The following is a 20,170-nucleotide window of genomic DNA, read 5'->3' as shown; positions in this document are numbered from 1 at the left end:
CTTACATTTTTAAAGCATTCAAATTATGGCCATTCGCAAGTTATAGGCTTCACAAAAAGCGTGTTTCAGAAAAGTATTAATCAGCAACTCAAAAAAAATGTGACTCAATCCAAGGGAGGCTCTTAGGAGCTGGAACTTATCTCACTTGCCAAATACTGCACTTTCTGTGAACAGTACAAAAGCTTCATTCAGCATGGTGCAGAGGCTGAAAGTGAAAGTGACTAAGACCGGTTCTGAAAAGGTCAGGAGAGTGCATTCACCAATTTTCAAATTCACCGCAACCTTTCCCTGTGAACATCACCACTAAAAGTATGTAGTCCCAAACTGCCACTTGATGACACAGTGATTTCACTATTTCTCTCCAAAGGTTCCGGTACATGAGACTGCACTCAGAGAACACTGACACATCAAACTTTTAAATGCTTAAGGGGGCCTCAGCCTCTGAGAGGCATGGCGGCGCACCAGCTCAAGAACAGACCAAGACCTAGGCAGGAAACCAACCCCTCTCTGCCTGGCCAAGCTGATTCCGAGGCTGGCCTCTATCTACCACTTCCTCTCGGACGGGAGAGGCAGCAAGGCAGACCTGGGAAACCCAGCAGGAAGATGAGCAAATGGGTTTTATGCAGGGCAATCTGTCATTCCAACCCTCCAAATCTGTACTACAAATGTAGCATCCAGGCACAGTCACTCAAAAAAATAAAGAAATTGATACTCCTCAAACTGTGGGTTATCTTGAGGGCCATGGCCACTAGCCAGCTCTTAGGCAGGTGCCTGTTTTCTTTGCCTCTGGGCCCAGCCCACCATGCACTGGCGCCTACAGCAAAGGCCATTGATTAGATCCACCAAGACACAGCTGCACCACTTCACAGGAGACCTGTCTTCTAACTCCACCTCTGTAGAATTTGCACAGTAGCGGCCTGCCTAAGATAGCCACTTTATGCGCTGGCATCTCAGAGGCAAGTCTCAAGACTGGGGGACCCCCTCACATAACTTTTCCTACTAATTTTAATTCTCATCTGTCGTTGCTCTGGACTTGTGGCAGAGCAGCAAGGAAGGGGTGGTTTTGTGGCTTCCTCCTGCTCTGTGAGATCTTCTGAGATTCCAGATTTGGGCTGCAGTTCCACTGAGAGCCGCCACATTTCCCAGGACTTCTCTTTTCCAAGGTGAACACCCAGCTTCTTGGACACACCCTCCAACTGGCCATGAATGTGAAATCTACCTCCTTGTCCCAATGGTTCTAAAATATAAAACAATGAAATGCTATCAGCACATCTGTATGAGACCTCAAATTATAAGGCACTTTGATATAGACCATGTCCAACCTGACTGGATGTCTGCAATGATCATGAGCTATGAATTCCTTTTGCATGAAGAGGACGCTCTGTCCATGGTCTCACTGACAAACTTGCTCTCTAGAAAACCAGAGTACATCTTGAATTGTGTGTGATGCTGAGAACTAAACATAAGACTTGATGTGCTGAACAAAGAATTGAGTAGGACACCTAAAAGGAGAAGCAAACACAAAGATTTTTTCCCAAATGAAAGTATATTCCACAGAGTTGGAGCAGGCTAGTGAGAAGAGGTCATGGCCCCAAATTGGTATGATGTTGAGGGCTTTAAGAATCAGAGTTTGGGGTGGGATTGAGTGGTTGTGAGACAGCAGTTAGGGCATGGCAAAGCTGGCTGGGAAATGAGCAGGTCCTGTCAATTACAAGACCCCAGGTCAGCGCTGAATAATTTCCAGGACCCTGTATGTGGAACCTTTCGTGGGCTCCCACAAGACGTGGACATATAGGACACAGACACCACGAGGAACCCTGTGACTTCTCAAGGTAGCCCACTCTGCATCTCCTAGGCACAGGGTGCATTTTAGTTTGCTTTTATCCTTCCTCTCTGTTCAGCCTAAGTTTGCTCTGCAGAGCTAGTTCTTCCCTTACCCCTTCACCTCTCTTTTCAAATAAACTTCTGACACTGTTTTGGGATCATCTCATCCAACTCTTTGTTCAAGGCAAAAAGGATATGAATACTTTCAACTGGTGAGCCATTTTTAAAGGGAATCCCTGACAACAGTTGCTCTGAGATTTTGCCCCTATCAGTGACAGGCTTGGCTCTGCCCTCCACTGGGCAGTGGTGGACCACTGGTTGGTAAGTATCAAAGCTGCACAGTCAATGACATGGTAATTAGGGCTGGGGCCAACCAAGCGTTGCTGAAGACCAGTGGGTGCATGCCTAGGCTTATAGCGTATGAGCTAGGTTAGCTGGTTGCTTTTTGCCACCGTATTTAGTCCAGGATACTCTGGTTCTGGGCTAATGTTTAATTCAGAAGGTGGAGTCAACCCAGAAAGTAGGTCGAAGGAAGGCCCTCCTTTCTTTCTGCAGCTGCTTCCTTGACTACCTCCTGGCTCACGGCCTGGACACACACTTCTACTTCCCAAAGGTACACAGGATGGTCTTGACCCACACTGAACTCATCCTGGCTCCCTCTTGCGAAGAATCAGTATCGAACTACAATATGTGCACCCCAATGGTGAGTGCTGGGGCACAGTGAAATGCAAAGCGTCAGTGATCACCATGGCATATTGCTGACGCATCCCTCATGCCCATCAAGACTTCCATGAGCTCCATGGTGTCACCAGTGAACACTGGGGTCCTGGACACAGAATACCCCATGTGAATCCCACACTCTGCCTCAGTTTCATAAATTAGAAATTAATGAAGCTATCTCATAAGTTCTTGGTGAGAATGAAGACAGAACATATGTACAGTGAGTGCCTCCTATAGAGGAAGTGCTAAGGGGTGCGAGTTCCAATTGCCACCTGACCTGCCTCTGTGTCACCAGATCATTCCATAAGCACACTTTCCTTATCTCTCCAAGTCATGAGATGATCATTGACCGACCTAGGTCAAAGGATTCTGGCTGACGGAAACACACCTATCACAGCCTCTGGTGATGTCGCTGTCTGGTTGCTTTCAAGATTAACAGTGATGAAGGTCAGAAGCTGTGGAGTTAATCCCTGTCTCCACCCCATCCCTGCTATGGGACTCAAGCAACCAAGCTGTTTATGCTTTAGTCCCTGACTCGTACCAGGTGAAGAACCACAGCAGGCATCCTTTCAGGGACGTTGTAGACAGTAAGTAAAAATCCCTGCAAAGCACCTGGTAGGCAGGAAGAACTTCACAAATGCAGTCATGACTGTCACAAGATTCAATACCCATTCGTTCAGATCATTCATAGATTATGTTCAGTGACCTTGTCAAAAAACCCCTTAAAAATACACAATACTATGTTTTCTTATGTTTTGCATACCAGGGCTTGAACCCAGGGCCTAATGCATGCTAAGGTCATGCTCTACCACTGAGTCACACTCCCAGTTGAACTTCCTCTATGTCAGGGCCTTAAAAGGAAACTAACATGTGGGGCACTGCCTGTATGTCACCAGGGAAAGGGCCACCTCCTGGAAGCACCTGCCACCTACTGAGAAAGGGCCTCCTCCTGGATGCTGCTGCAAGTGCCTGCTGTGCTGATGTGTGGATAAGCACCCAGGCTGGGCCTGGCCATGGTGGGTGTCCTTTGCATCCTTTATTTCCCCCACTAGGAGCCCCAGTCTTGTGCTGCCCTGAGAATTATTTTGGACAGCAAACACTGCCTAACAAGACATTTGAGGGTAGGTATCATGCCTCTAAGGGACAGCTCAGTTTTTGGAGGTTCCCAAACAGGACTGTGAAAACGCAAAGCAAGACATTCAAACTGATTTTTAGGGCCTAAGACACACCCACCTACCAATTACCCAAATCACAATCTGTGTCCAGCTTCATTTATGTAAAGAAGTGGTAAACAATCAAAATGCTTTTTTCTTTTGTAACACATATATAGCACATATACTCTTTAATAATAAACTATGAGAAAAATAATCTCTATTGCTACTGATAAAGCCCAACAAATGCCGACATATGTGTCAGTTAATATTTAACTAGGTTGGTTGACAAACAAAGACCAGATTATTAAAGAAATGTGTGCTGCCAAGATCTTTGGATCTCAAATAGGAACAAATGCAGGGCAGATCACCACAGGTGGAAAAGGGCCAGCAGCCAGCCAGCATCAAGCTTGTGTGAAAACCTGCCTTTTCTCTAAGTCCTCTATCCAAGGATCAACAGTCCACTCCCTAGTCATGTACAAAGCACCTTCCTACACGCAGATGGGGAAGTGATGCTTTGGACAGACCAACTTGAGGGCTAAGAGGGGGAAAGAAGAGTAGACTTGACTGATGGAAACCCAGATCGCTTAGTACAGAATACCTACTTGAAACGATGCTTTAAGTCACAGAAACAAACCAGAGAATCAGGCTTTTCTTCTGGCTTCTAGAACTCTCTTTCCTTAGCATGGAGACCTCTTTTTTCTGTTGTAGATGAGTTACAATGTAGCCAGTGCTGAATTAGAGCCACTAGATCATATGATCTAAGTGGAATACCTTTCCTCTCCATTTTGCTTTCACTCCCCAAATTATGACTGTACTTGATTCACTCCCCCTCCTTTTCTGAACCTTCTCTAACTTACTCTGAACACACAGGTACACCCACCGCACCCACAGTGTCACTGTATCCCCAGCTGTAGGAGTGACACGGCTCACAGGAAGGGCCCACACTCCCCCAGAGCAGCTCAGTCCCTCCCGGAACCCCTGGGCTGAGGGTGTGCATCAGAACTCCTCCCCAACAACGGTCGTTCTACAAAAACAAAGTCACTTTCCTCTTGCTATATGAAGCCGGTAATACCTGATGTCATCACTGGACTGTTTTCATACACACTTCCATGGTTTAACTAAAACTTGTTAGGAAGTTAACAGGGGTCAGCCAAGCAGCAGCAGACTGGCCTGTGAATCAAGTGAGGAGTCACTCAGCACACGCTCAAAAAACTTTTTTCTCATTCACTTAATTACCTCCTGTTGTGTTAAAATGGAAGCAGCATTTTAGCATGTCACAGACTGGACAAGTTGGCCCTGGGATTTTTACAGATCTATCAAAGCAAGCGCCACCTCGTTATTTGCAAATCGTCATGCACGAAATGAACAGCTCCGCATCTTCATCAGTAAACAAACATGCACACCATCAGATAGAATCACTAGAGCTCAAAGTGAATTTAATAAGCTCCTTTTATATTACAGCGATCAGCTGAGCTTTCATCATAAACCTGCGGTCTCAGCACCTAAGGTGATAAGAAAATACCCCTCCCCTTGGTGTGCACATGTCAGGAAAGGTGGCCACCCATCTCCGTCAGGAGGAACAGCAGCTGGCCTGTCCACCTTTGTCTCTTACAACAACTTCAGAAGAGTTGAACTTCCCATGTTAAATGCTAAAAACTTCAGGATTTTAAGAATTAAGCCTATGTTTTCAAAACAGCACCGAAGGCTGCGGGTGAGAATGTGAACAGACAGTGGAGGAGGCAGGGCCTGTCTTGGCCAACAGACACACCAAGGGCAGGTCTTGCCCCTTTGTATGGCCGGGCTGGGACCTGGGCACCACCACAGAAGGCAGTATGGCTTTATGAAGTGGATGCAATGAAAAGCAATCTCAGGTTAATTCCACAGTTCCCATTCCCACACACTTCCGTGTCTATGCGTCCCCCATCCTGCGGTGCTGGCTACAGACGCTCAGGTCTCTGAGATACTCCGACCATTTGCCCTGCTATAGGAAGGCGGGCATCTGTGTCTGCTGGAGAAGGGGCTGTTGTGCTCACCTGGTATGGACAGGAAGTAGAGAACTGCCCAATTGCCCAGTCCCATCTCAGGGGTCCAACCTTGTGGGCACTGTTTTTCTTTCCTCCTGTCGATTGGCTAGGACTCTCTATATCAGCAGGCCAGGCCACGTGCTGAGTGGAGGTCTCAGCAGTCTGACTTCAGGAACCCCACTTCTCAAGCTGTTTGGCCGTAGCCTCTGACTGGATTAACGCTACACCATCGCTACTGTGTTCTAGGACTATGTGAGGAAGCTCCTGATGTAATCCCCATGGAAAAGTTTCTTTCAAAGGCCAACATGCAATGATTTACTCAGTTCAAAAAGGATGGGTAAGAGAGAAGTTTCCAAGGTTTCTTTTTCATTAATTTTATTTATATTAGGCAATAGTCACTCAGAATATCTTATCAATTCATTTTTCAGGTTGAGGCATATGTGTGTGTGTGTGTGTGTGTGTGCGCACGTGCGTGCGTGTTCCTATGTAATAACTGAAATTTTATTTGGTGTAACTTCACATTTTTGGTATACAGAAATAATTATATTTTCTTAACACAGCACAGTAGACATATCTGTATTATTCCCTACAGTGTGCAATATACAAATTATTCACATTAAAAAATTAAGAACGGAAAGCCTCATATGCAGGAAGTATTTACAAATGTATACCTAGTTTCAATCTGTGTTTGACAGCATGTACTACTAGCTTTATACACCTGCATGAACAGCCACATACATGGCGGCATGAAGAGGGCTTGGCTCCTGATGTTTTCTTCACACGAACTGAGGAGCTCACTCTTCACTTTGGTCAGAGATCTCATGCACTGAGGCAAAGAGCAGGTCGGAAAGACACTTCCAGAAGTACACTTATTACAGTGGTCTGTAAGAATTTCTGTTGCTTCTATTCTCCTTTATAGCGAGGGAGCCTCTTCTCTTTAAAAGCAAGAAGGCCTTCCAGTCTGTCTTTTGTTGGAATGGTCTAAGAAAAACAAAACATTGCATACCAAAAATTAAAAATACAGTGGTAAAAATCTGTCAAGGATTATCTAAGAAAACTAATTAGATGTTCATTCTAAAATCTTGAAATCTGCCATTTGAGTAATTCTCATTATTTCACCAAATTCATTATCCTCACTCCAACAGTTTTTGTTTCAACTATACTTTTAAAAAACTAACATCCTGGGTTGGTGTGGTACACCAGTTACAAGGGATGCACCAAATGATACACTTTGTTAAAGTCCAGTTTCTATTAAGGTTAACTCTTGGGTCCTATGTTCTATGAGTTTTGACAAATGCATGGCATGTGTTCCCACTGCAGTATTATTTAGAATAGTCTCACTGAATTATACATTCTGCTCATCTCTGACCTGTCTCTCAAAACTCTCTTGGTTTTCCTCTTTCAGAATGTGACTAAATTGGAATCACACAGTTCATGGTCATCTTACACTGAATTCTACTTAGCAATAAGTATTAAAGGTTGTTTCATGTCAGGTTGTATTATAGTAACTGACGGCTATATAATATTCCACTGAAAGGTGTACCACAGTTTGTCCATTCCCCTGCTAAAGGATCTTGATTGCTTCCAGGTTCTGACAATTATGAATAAAGCTTAACTTGCAGGGTTCTGTGTTGATATATGTTTTCAACTTATTTGGATAAATACAAAACAGCATGATTGTTGGGTCATAGCTGCGAGTATATTTAGTTTTACCAGAAACTGCTGTCTTACAAAGTAGTTCAAACCATTTTATATTCCTGGCAGCAGTGAATCAAGACATTCCATAACTCTACATTTTCACAAGCACTTGGTGTTTCAATGTTTTGGACTTTTGTCATTATAACAGGCATCTCAAAATGCTTAAGTTGCAATTTCTTTATGAATTATGTTTTGGCATCATTTCTTTTTTTGTTTGCTTGTTTTTTGTTTTTGTTTTTCCAGTACCGGGAACTGAACTCACGACCTTGCACTTGCCAGGCAGGCGCTTTGCCACTGAGCTAAACCCCCAGCCCCCTTTGGCATCATTTCTATGATTATTTGTCATCTATTTTTCTAGTTGGTGCCTGTTCAGATCTTTCGTACATTTTTATTTGGGTTACCTTCTTATTGCTGAGTCTAAAAGTTCTTTGTTTAATTTGGACATGAAACCTTTTCACATGTATCCTGTAGATTTTTCTGTCAGTCTACATCTCTTCATTCTTTTAGCTGTGTCTTTTACAAGTAGAAGTTGCTACCTTTATTAAAGGCATATATTAAATTTTTCCTTTTATGTCTTGTACTTTTGACATTATATCTACAAAGTCAACTCCAAACTCACTGAGCTTTTCTCTACATTATCTTCTGTGAATTTTAGCACATACTTAGTTTAGCATATATTAGTTCATCATGTATTTAGTTTCCAACTCATGCTGAGTTACATTTGGAGGAAAGCATATGATAAGTGTCTAGACAGTCTCGTGTATGTGAATGTCCAGATGTTCCAGCACCGTTTGCCTTCAAGACTGTCCTTTCTCTGCTGAGGTGCTTTGGCTTTTCAGTCAGTATCAGTTGACAGCATTCGTGTGCATCTGCAAATGGGCTTTCAGTTCTGTTCCCTGATCTACTTACTGATTTCTTTAACCAGTACCACAAGGCCTGGATTTCTGTGGCTCTGTGCTAAGCCTCAGGCTCAAGGTACGTCAGCCCCCCAGTACCGCTGCTGGCAGTGCCATGCTGGCTCTTCTTACCTTTGTGCTTCCATATAAACTTTGGAATCAAGTTGGCAATATCACCAAAGTAGGACTTTTATTGACTGAGTTAAATTCATAGATGAAGTTGGAGAGAAATGACATTGTAATAATATTAAGTCTTCCCATCCATGAACATGGGCTACTGTCCTCTTCCACCAGAGCACTATAATTTTTCACTTATAGATTATGTCTTGTTAGAATTACACCTAAGTTTTTGACTTTTGAGTGCTAATGTGAAGTGTTGTATTTTTAATTTCTAATTATACGTTTTCATTGTTGATATTTAGGGAAGCAATTGACTTTTGTATATTCACCTTGTTTTCACATAATCTTGCTATAACTGCTGAAGAGGTTTTTTGAGTCTCTGGGATTCCCACTTAGATAGTCATATCATCTGAGAGCAATTTTATTTTTCCTCAGTATGTACATGCTTTATTTTGTAATTTTTATGTTTTGCAGTAGCATTTTATGTTGCAGTAGCACTGGCCAGGATTCCTCCATGATGCTAGAAGGGCACAGCAGCAGGGGACATTCTGGCCTTGCTTTCGCCTTATCCTTTCTTGATCACTGTCGTGTTAGCAGGTATCTTGGTAGATGTTCATATCACCCTGAAGAAGTGCACTCTTCATAGTTTGTGAAGAGCTTCTATCATGAATGGGAATTGGATTATATCAAATGATTTTTTTACATGTATTCATATAATCATACAACTTTCTTCTCTAGTATGCTGATGTGATGGATTCCACAGGAGGATTTTCAAATGTTGAATTTTCAAATTCTAGTTGGCTGGGAGTATAAATCTTTTTATATGTTGTTAGATGCAATTTGCTATTATTTCATTAAGGGTTTTGGGGCCCACATGCAGGACAGAAATTTGTCTTTAATTTTCCTTTCCAGTAATATCTTCACAGGTGTAGGTATCAGGATAAGGCTGGCCTCATAGAGTAAGTCAGAAGCTCACCTTCTGCATCTACTTTCTGCTCCTAATTCATGGTGATGCTTAACTAGAGTCTGATGTAGTTTCCATTCTCAGGAAAGGTAGAACAAAACTAGCTATTTTAGATTTTTTGAGAAGGTGAGGGGCATTTTCTTTTTGAATAGATAGAATTCAGCTGTATATCAACAAAGAAAACGATCACTTCACTAGTGAACTTTCAGTGGTCAGGAGAAGGCTCAGAACTTTTTCTAGAAAAAGTCAGTGAGCCTAAAGCACCACTGCTGCATGGAGGCACCCCCATTCCAAGTGAGGAGCCACATCCACACCCCTCAATGACAACATAACCCTACAGACAGCTATAACATAAACGGTACTAACTTAGTTATTCTTACTTTTCTAAATTATGTAGACAAGAGTCATTAGTCTGTGGAATAGTATCAGCTGTAAGAGCTGACAACAGTCAAATTGCAGAAACAACTAATGCCGACCCATTTGTGTGATTTTCAGATGGGATGATGGTAACCTTGCTCACTGACACATAATTTATTTGAATTACACAGAAGGTACACAGGATTTGGAAGGTGCATCCTCACTGATTTTGTGACTGTATTACATACCTGAGCATAACAAGCTTCTTCTATGGCTAATCCTGTTATCAAGTCAACCTGAAAATAAAAACCATTCATGTTAGTAGAAGTAACTTTTTAAATGAAGGTATATGCAATATAAATTCAAGTTGAACAGTCCTATTCCAAATGAAGAGAATCCTTCAATACAGTGCACCTGATCAGAAGTATGCACAGCTGTGAGACCAAAACCAGCCTTCCTGGGTGCCCGTCCTGACCCTACCTCTTGGGCACTGTGTAATGTGGGCAAGCTACTTGACCTCCCTGCCTCAGAAAGGCATGTCTGAACAATGAGCTAACTGAGCTAACTGTACTACTCACTGAACAGGGTGGGGGATACCATGTGGATTAAAAGAGTTAATCTATAAGCCTTTATAAGTAGAATAGATGCACATAAAGCCAGCAGATAGTAAAGGCTATATAGAGTGTTGCTACTAATACTTTTACAAAAGGATTGAAATAAACCAATCAAATATTTGTGAACTTATAATACTATATTATAGCTAACAATTCAATCTCATTGACTGCCATAAAGTCAAGGAAGATATAGAGGCTGGTATATCTCTAAAGAGGAAGCAACTTTCTTCACAGTTCCCTAATTTAACCAAAATATAACAGCTGTCATTAAAGACCCAAATTACATGAGTGCCTGTGCTGCCCTAACCCTGGCGCCACTCCCTAGGGGACCACAGGACACCCTGCAGATTCACCTAGTTTACGCTTCTCCCACAAAAGTCACCGAGAAGTTAAAGGAGAAGACAGCGGGACACACCTTGGACCTGGCAAGTTTTCCTTGCAATGTTTTTATAATGTGATACCGACAAATGTATGTGCGACATGTACATTTATGTATGTATGTATGTACATATGTTTTGTTGGAAACAATGAATCCATCTTAATGGTAAAGATAACAAGCATGTCATGAGCTGCAGGGCATTGATGAAATTCTGAATTCTGTGATTAAGATACTCAATCAGCAATAATCAATAAGGAGAATGAAGTTAATGATATAGCTGATTTCGGGGCTTTTGGTAATAGTTGTATTCAAAGAGCTGTATTTTAGAACACTAAAAATAAGGCAGAAGTCCCAACATGATGTGCTTAGATTAAATTTCCACTACCTTCTAACAACAAAGTCAAGCATTAAGGAACTTACCTCCATCCCTTGATTAATTGCTAATTTTGCCACTCTCATTGCAATTGGTCCCTAAAATTCAAATTAAAGAAACAAACTTTAATTATGGTTTTTGTAAGTTATATTGCACATCTCAGTACAATTCAACTTCCCACAGCTGGAGCCGTGGCACAGCCAACAACAGATATGCTATACAAAATGGAAATCCCTATGCTAGCTTGCAAGGTCTCATACAGCAACTGTAACAGCTGAGTTTCACAGTGAGGTTTAGATGGCATGGGGTTGTTACACAGGAAACCCAGAGCAGTGGTACACTGCGGCACACATGTTATTGTGTTTTTCTTTTAATACAAAAAATGTTAATGTATGAGCTGTGTTTTCTAAACTAAAACCTCAGTGCTCAGGTTTAATTGCTGTGTTGGCACTTTGTGATAAGTACGTAGGTTCTGAGTTGCAGTCTGGCACTTGTCTCTAAAAGGTTCGCCCTCACTACTCTCTATCCTGGAGGCAGCAGAGAGCGCCTATGCAGGTGAAAGCCTAACACTCTATATTGAACCCCCATCTCAGAGTTAGGGTGGAAGGACAGGAAGTCTCTGGCTCAGTATCACTAAGTAGTGGTTATGACCAGAGAGGGCTGTCACCATCAATTACCAGCATGGGTGGTGGGGTTCAGCAGTGCCCACATCAGAGCCCACTGTATGTCTGTTCCCTTGGTGGGAGTAACTAACCACCATACTGGTGGGTTACACAGGTGTCCTAGGGGCAGGGCTTCCACATCACAGGGTGGGTCCTGGTCACAAAGAAAACAGGATGCTGGTGTGAGAAGGACAACTTTGTGCCTTATGGAGCCAAACCCTCAGCAATCTACCCTGGAAAAGCCTTCCTCTCCAGATGGAATTTAGAACCTTGGTATCATTCTAAATTTCTAAATTTCTGTTCACAGGTAGTAAATAGGAAATCAACAGCATATTTTAAATTGGTCTCCTAAATAAACATGTTATGATACGTTCTAAAAAGCAGATGCCAGAAGACTCTCAACAAATGAATTTTGGAGAAATGGATGAATGTGTGAAAATGCCATTTTTTCCTACAGGTTCTACTACAAATTTAACCTACCTATGTTCTTTAGTAATACTAACCTTATAGGAACTTTTAAATTACTTGGAAGAGCTATTCGGTAAGTAAAGAAAAAAAACATACAAATAAAGCGTTCTTCCATCCAAATTTGCTTTGGGAACTGGTGCACAGTCTTCCCAACTCACAGTTTCTGAAGTCACTCTGTATCTCTCACACATTTATGTGACCTGGAGAAACACTAATTTTAACTAGGAATGCTCCCAGGGGTGTCCTTCAGATGAAGGGGAAGGAAGCCTGCCCAGAACAGTGACAAAGCCCTATTCCCCACCAGGGATTGCAGCTCAGTGGCAGGTTTTAAGTGGGACAGAGGAGGCCGAGGGAGGCCAGTGCCACTGTTCTCAGGTGGGTGATGTGGACTAAGCATGAACTGCACGGAAGACTACGGAGGAGAGTGCAAGCTGGATGCCAGGCAGCCAAGAGCCTCCTGCATGGATGGAGCTCTGGGGCATGCAGCTGAGCACTCCTGGGTAGTCAGAAGCAGCAGGGTGCCACAGGCCCTCTGAAATCTACCCCTTGATTGCAACTGAGAGATGTTCTATCGTAAAGCTTTAAGCTATGGAAGTCACTGAAACAAGAGGCAGTTAAATTATTACTTTCCCTGATATTTGTACCTTTACTCTCCCTTTAGTGGGCATTCCCCTAATACATATGAGAAATACCAATGCTGTAACAGTCCTTGTTTCAAAAGCGGTACAGATCTTTTTATCTGCTTGGTGCCCATCAACTTGCCAAGCACTCAGCCTCTAGAGCCCAAGGCTGAAATTTCCTTGCATGGGGAGAAAGCTGCAGAAGGGCTGCCCTGGAAGAGCCCTGGCTCTTGAGTTAGCAAGTGGCAGAGCAGCCTCAGCAGCCTGCAGTGCAGGTTTATACTCCCGGCCTCCATGCAGCCCATCCCAGGGCTCAGGGTGGGTGTGCCACAGCTGGGCAGGGCCTTGATCTGATAGCAAGTGTGCTCGCGCTGAGGGCCACGGACACCTTCTGAACACAGATACAAAACTCTGAGTAACTGTGTGGGCATACATGCCTTTTTAGGGGAGAGATTTCATGACACTTCTTAGAGGATTTATGGCCCCTAAACAGGTTATGAGCTCTGTTTTGGGTTAGGGACTCTGTGATAGAAGAATTTATTCTGACTTCAGAAATGGTTAGCCAGGGGAGCCATGAGACTTCATGCTCCATTAGGGTTAAAGGAATTATCACTAGTTGCAAAAGGAGACTCATCCTCTTAAGTTAAAATCCTTCCTCTCTGATTTGCAACCAATGGAATGTTTGGAACACACACCTGAATGTCAGAGCCATCAAGGCACTATTGTCAGTGCTACTCAGGCACAGCTATGCTTGCTGCTGTGTGGTGTGTTTGAGCCTTTGCAAGTATACTATGAAGAAGGATTGAAAGCAGTGCTGACATCACTGTCCACACACATACAATGCAGGAAGCTGGGACCCGTGCCTGAGCAGGCCACCTCAGCAGGGTGTAAAAGACTTGCATCTCCAGACTTTGGAAACAGTGTATATTGATGTATTTGGATTCAGGGATGGTCCAGTGGAACAACGCACCCACCATCTATTTTTCCATGGAATGGTTTAGGTTGAGCACTCGGTCGTAAACAAATGAAAACAATTCCCTAGGCAACTGTCATGTGCACTAAACATTGTTCATATGAAAAATTATCAAGTGTGACCACAATGTAGCCCTCAAATTACCCTAAAATCTTCATTTTGTTTCTGAAGGATCTTAACGTTAAACCAGTATAGTATTTGTAGTTTTCCAGCCACCATGCATTTGGCTGCTTGGCAGGCAGGCTGACACAGTGCTCTGATGTTCAGGGTAAGGAATGAAGGAGCTCCAGTCAGAGGTACCTGAGGTAGAAACTCTCTCGCTAGGTCCAGGGCCTTTCTGTAGGCAGCATCACCCTCCTGGTTCTGCTCTAACACGTGGCTGACCAGGCCCACAGCTTTAGCTTCTTCGCCATCAAGCACTCGTGCTGAGAAAATAAGCTCCTTGGCCAGAGACATCCCAATGGCACGTGGTAATCGCTGCGTTCCCCCTGTAAAACAAGGCAGGCAATGGTCTGAGATCCTCCAATACAACGCCACATTGTTTCCTGAGCTCCTGCCAGAATAAACCAGGGCTGTAAGTCTATGTGTAGCAGTCGTCACTAGAAGATGACTTCAGAAGTGAATGCAAATCTCACTTGGCTTATACAATCAGTAATACAAAAAAAAAGCATTTTAGAATTTCTCATCACTATCAAACAATTTTGCACCTGCCAGAGAGATGATGTATTCCTACATCTAACCCTCACCACCAGTATACCGGGAGCATCAGCTGAACAGCAGTGGACAGACATAGTAGCCGTGGAAAAACGCAGGCCCCATCAAGTCTGGCCCACTTCTTTCAGCTTACACAGGACTCAATCACACACTTCTAAGGACTGTTATGGGGGAATGAAATATAACTTTAATTTAGGAAAGATGAAAGATGAAAGCAGATAATTACTTGCAAAAATAGGCTTTGCCCTACCCTACTGGTTTTCTCCATCCACGTCCCATCAACCCTGCTGTCTCTTCCCTTTTGAAACTGCTCTCATACTGATATGCCCTTTTCCCAGTTCCTGGAAAATTCTCTCAGCACAGTTAGGCCCATGCATCTGGTTCTGACTTTGCCTCTTACAACGCTGAGGACTCTGGGAACTGATTAACTCTTCAACAGAACACCATGGCACAGACGGCTCTCTAGTGGAAGGGGCCTGTGCATTGCAGACTGGCCAATTTATCGAATCCATCTATCTGTTCACTGTAGTATCTTTGAGTGAAGCCAGATCTCACTAAACACAAAGCTGGACAAAAGCACTTCATTTAGGTCTAGCCTCCATTCCCACCAACAAGCACATGGAACAGCTGTGACATTGGGATCTGTCTACACTTCATCCATAATGTGGCTGCTGAGAGCACAGGCCGCCAGAAGCAGAGGAGGAAAAGCCCACTGTCTACACAAGCTTGCCTGGTTTCATCTGAATCACAAAAGTGTGAACTGGTCTTTTTTCCCTGTATTAGTTACCAGCATTTAAAACGTACATGGCACTTTTATCCAAAGCCAATCCCACTTGCAAGCTGACTCCCACTGAGCCTTTTAGATGTTACATTCCTTAGTCTACCAGTCTACACCACTTCCCATCACCAACACTTCACAGTGACAACCTCTGCTCTCCTTTGGAAGGAAAGTAAACTCATTTTTATGCACATTTCTATGAAAAATACAAAAAGCAATAATCACTGCAAGTTTTGAGAAGGCTACTTGCCCTCTAGGTCTTCAGTAAAGCATGCCTGAGTTGGGAGGACAGAGCTTAGGACGCTATCTTTAACCATGTTATGAACCATGGCTGGTATTTAGGACATATGAGTTCCACAAAAATAATCAAAAGCCTGAAAGAACTGGAAAAGGCAATTTTCAGTAGAGATTGTTTTTAAACATAAAGAGTGATGCTTCTGTCAGTACACTGTTTTTAAGTGTTGAAACCGCCCAAGTACTTAAGAGATAGTGGACCTGTTTGTGTTCAACAGGAATAGCAGAAAGTATGCGTCTGGAAAGAAGCACTGCAAAAGTTACATACAGTGTGAACAATGATGCCACTCAGGGTAGTAAAGAGAGGTCTGAGAACTCCGGGGACAAGCTGCCTGACACCGACAAGTCACTCATGGAGTCTCCTGAAACAGCTGACCAGAACTCAGATACAAACTATGTAGCCAGATAATCGTACACACTCAAGGGGCTATATTGTTTTGATTACTGCAGTTCTGCAATATATTTTGAACTCAGGACTGTAATGCTTTTCGTTCTGTTTTTTTCTGCATGTTGGCTCTGGCTAGTTGGGGTTTTTATGCTTTCATATAAACTTTAGAATTGCTTTTTCCATTCTGTGTAGAATCTCCCTGGTATTTTGGAGGAAACTGTACTGACCCTGTAGATTTACTTTGGCTGGTACAGACATTTTAACAAGATTGAGTCTCCCAACCCACAACATCTGCTATCTTTATCTTTCTAACTTCTTGTCCTCTTTCACAAATGTTTTTATTTTCATGGTAGAAACTTTCACTACTTGGGTTAAGTTTATTCCTAGATATGTATTATAAATGGGATAATTTCTTCAATTTTTAGTGCAGCTCATTTGCTACTAGTATATTAAAAAGCTTCCTATGTTTTAGTGTTGACTTTGCCTCCTGAAACATTACTGAAGTAGTTCATTAGTTCCAAATCATGTCCAATCTATACAAATTTGACTTCTTTTCCATCTTGGATTTCTCTTATTTCTTTCTCTCGCTCAACTGATCTGCTTGCTATGATAAATAAAAGTAGCAGAAGTAAATATTGCTATGTGCAGTGGTCTAGATCTTAGAGAAAGTTTTTAGGTTTTATGCATTCGGTAGTATGTCAGCTGTTAGCTAACTTTTATGTTTGTATGATTTTTTTGTTTTTTGACATAGGGTCTCACTAAATGGTCCAGAGCAACCCTGAACTTTTTGTGTTACCCAGGCTGGCTCTGCATGAATGATCTGCTTGCTCCAGTCCTGAGTGCTGGGATAATAGCACCGAGACTCTGTGAGTGACTTGTCATACACCACCACATTTGGCTTAGCCACTGACTTATAGTGTGCATGTGTGCACACATATGGATGGCCTGTACTATATTGAGGTGTGCTTCTATAACTAATCTGTTCAAAATTTTATCATAAAACGATGTTCAATTTTATCAAATACCTTTTCTGTACCTCTGAAGATAACCACCTGGTGTTTGACCTTCATTCTGTTGATGAGTTGCATCATGTTTTTGATCTGCATGTATCAAAACATCCTGACAACTCTGGGATGAATCTCATTTGCTCATACTGAATACTCTTTTTATGTATTGTTGGATTGCATTTGCTAGTATTTTGTTAAGAAATTTCACATCTATGTTCATCAAGGACACTGGTTTGTAACTTTCTTTGTTGTGTTGTTGTCCAGTTCTAGTAATAGGGAATGCTAGTATTGTAGAAGAGTTTGGAAGAATTATTTTCCCCTCAATGTTTTAGGAAGGATCAATCTTAGTTCTTTTTTTTTATTTTTGGGTTTTTTTTGTTTTTGTCTTTTTGAGACAGGGTTTTGCTATGCAGTTCAGGCTAGCCTTGAACTCACTTTGTAGCCTAGGCTGGGCTCAAACTCACAGAGATCCTCCTGCCTCAGCCTCCCAAGTGCTGGTACTATACGTGTGCACTAGCACACCTGGCTATTTTTGGGTTTTTAAAATAAATAAATCAATTCGAGGCAGGGTCTCATTATGTATAGTAGTTTGGACTGGTCCTGAACTCATTATGTAGCCCAGTCTGGCCTCAAACTCAGGACAATCCTTCTGCCTCAGCCTCCCAAGTGATGGACTTACAGGCATGTGCCACCATACCCAGCTTCTTTAAATTTTTGGTAAAACTCAACAGTGAAGCCATCTAGTCCTGGATTTTTTTTTTAATAGAAGATTTCTTTATTACTGGTTCGATCTAATTACTCATTTTTGGTATGTTCAGGTTTTCTACTCTGATTCAATCTTGGTAAGATATGTGCATCCAGGAATTTGTTCATTTCTTCTAGGTCATCAAATTTGTTGATACACAGGCATTCACAATAATCACTAATAACCCCTTGTATTTCTGTGCTATCAACTGTCATATCTCTGCTTTTCAGTCTTTTTAAGGGTTTGTCAATTTTATCTACTTTTTAGAAGAACTAGATCTTTGTTTCATTAATCTTTTATATTTTTTGTTTTTTGTACTTTTTAAAGTCTCTATTTCATTTATTTTTGCTGTTATTTACTTTTTCCTTATACTAAATTGGGCTTTTTGTTATGGTTTGTGTCTAGAAGTCCTCCAAAGCCTCATATGGTCATAGGTGGGGCTTTTTGGAGGTGGCTGGATCTAGCGTGTGTGATGCTAGAATTAAGGCTATGTCATTAGTAAATTAGTCCACTGACTGGTTTGGCACACTTCTGAGTGTGGATAATGGGAAGACCCACTCTGGGTATGAGTGTTACCTGCCCTAAGTGCATGTAGCCTGGACAGAATATAAGGGACAAAAAGAGACCTTTGCTTCCTTTGCTTGTTTCCTTTTGCTGCCATGAACTGTTTCTCCTCTGTGATGCCCCTCTGCCACACCACTCTGCCTTGGAGCCTGACAATTACGGACTGAAACCTCTACAGATTGTGAGCCAAAATAACTTTCCTCTTTTAACTTTGGGTGTTGAGAATTTTGTCTCAGCAATACTAAAAGTAACTAAGTTTATTTATGTGTTTCTAGTTCCTTGAGATGGCAGTGATAGGTTGAGATCTTTCTCCAGTTTTTGATGCAGGCAATGATGGCTGTACAAAGTTCTCTCTTAGCATTGCTTCTGCTGTATCACATAGATTTAGTATGTTGTTTCCATTTTCATTTGCTTGAATAAATGTCTACATTCCTTTCTTCACATCTTCCTTAATCCATTGGTTGTACAGGAGTGAGTTGTTCAATTTTCATGTATTTTTATAGTTTCTGCAATTTTTCCTTTTACTTGTTTGTGCTCAGAAAAAGGTATGTAACATAATTTGAACTTTAAAAAATTTATCTGAGCTTGTTTTGTGTCCTATCATGTGACTCACCCTGGAGAGTGTTACTGTGTGGCTGAGGAGAATGTATTTTTGCAGCAGTTGGATGAAATCTCCTGTAGAGGTCCATCAGATCCAGCTGGTCTAGGTTACAATTTAATTCAACTTTTTTTTGCGATTTTCTGCCTGAAAGATCTGTACATGCCAAAAATTACTATATAAAGTCCACTACTATCATTGTATTGGAGTCCATCCCCCTTTAGGGTTGATTATAAATTGCTGCCCTATATATTTGTGTGTGTCAATATTGTGTGCATGTATATTTAGTTCTATTATTTCTTCTTACATTGAGGTCTTTGATCCATTTTGTGTTCCTTTTTGTATATGGTATAAAATATTCACACTGCCAAAAGAAAAGTTTCTTAAATAGTTGCACAAATACATGTTTGGAATACATGAATATATGATTGGAATCACCCATTTCCCTAAAATTTTATCCTTATAATGCTTCTTTGACTAAAAAAAAAAAAAGTTATCTGTCGTATCTTTCTATGGTGTCATCAAACTATAGAAATCAATGAATGATGGTCTGCATTATATTTTTACATTTATGGAAATAAAAGTAGAGCCCCATTAATTCCCCTAGGTATACAAAATTTTTATTTCAAACCATATAAAAATTGTATGATCTAAATTGGGCATGGTGCCACACATCTGTAATCCAGCACCCAGGGAGGCCAAAGCAGGAAGACTGACAAGTTTGAGCCTAGCCTAAATAACTTAGTGACTTAGCAAGGCCCTATCTAAAAACAACAGGCTAAGGATGTAGCTCAGTGTGAAGAGCTGGGTTCAATCCCCACTACCAAACAAAAAAAGAAAAAAGAACAAAATAAGGATCTGTTCTGTTTGTTTTTCTAAATTTATAATGACAGTGTAAGCAAGGAGCTTTACAAATGGAAGTTACAATGCCACATGACACAAAAAAACTAATCACGAGTGATATGGAATCTCAGATTTTTACAAATATAATTAGCCTATATTTGCTTACAAGAATAGCCTAAAAAAAACCTTTGTGCTAATAAACTGCCTCAGCTGGGCAGTACAGCTTGTGTTTATGAACAGCTATTACAAAATTCAGCAAGACTCAACGCTCCTGTTGGTCAAGGAAGCAAGGGTGCAGTGCAGCACTGTGTCCTAAGCTAAAAGACAAGACATGCCACCAAAACCGTGTTGCAGACCAAAGGCTTAAGTGTAAGTTCTAAATGCAAGGACAAA

The 20,170-nt window shown here is 41.8% G+C and overlaps 1 protein-coding gene across 2 annotated transcripts in view; it reads right to left on the bottom strand.

Moving 5' to 3' along the window:
- Positions 1-6,080: 6,080 nt before the first annotated feature.
- The window catches only part of Auh (AU RNA binding protein/enoyl-CoA hydratase), a gene marked incomplete at its 5' end in the record, with an annotated part of 152,242 nt that continues 138,152 nt past the window's right edge, over positions 6,081-20,170 (bottom strand). The window contains 4 exon segments of one of the 2 annotated variants that reach the window (XM_013506890.1): positions 6,081-6,703; positions 10,006-10,053; positions 11,171-11,221; positions 14,147-14,334. In XM_013506890.1, coding sequence (XP_013362344.1) covers positions 6,626-6,703; positions 10,006-10,053; positions 11,171-11,221; positions 14,147-14,334 — 365 coding nt within the window. 2 annotated transcript variants of the gene reach the window in all.

This window comes from Chinchilla lanigera, unplaced genomic scaffold, assembly GCF_000276665.1.
Source record: "Chinchilla lanigera isolate Chin_1 unplaced genomic scaffold, ChiLan1.0 scaffold00114, whole genome shotgun sequence".
Taxonomy (NCBI): Eukaryota; Metazoa; Chordata; class Mammalia; order Rodentia; family Chinchillidae; genus Chinchilla; species Chinchilla lanigera.
Note: the sequence above shows the minus strand (reverse complement) of the source record. Positions and strands in the feature narration are given on the sequence as shown.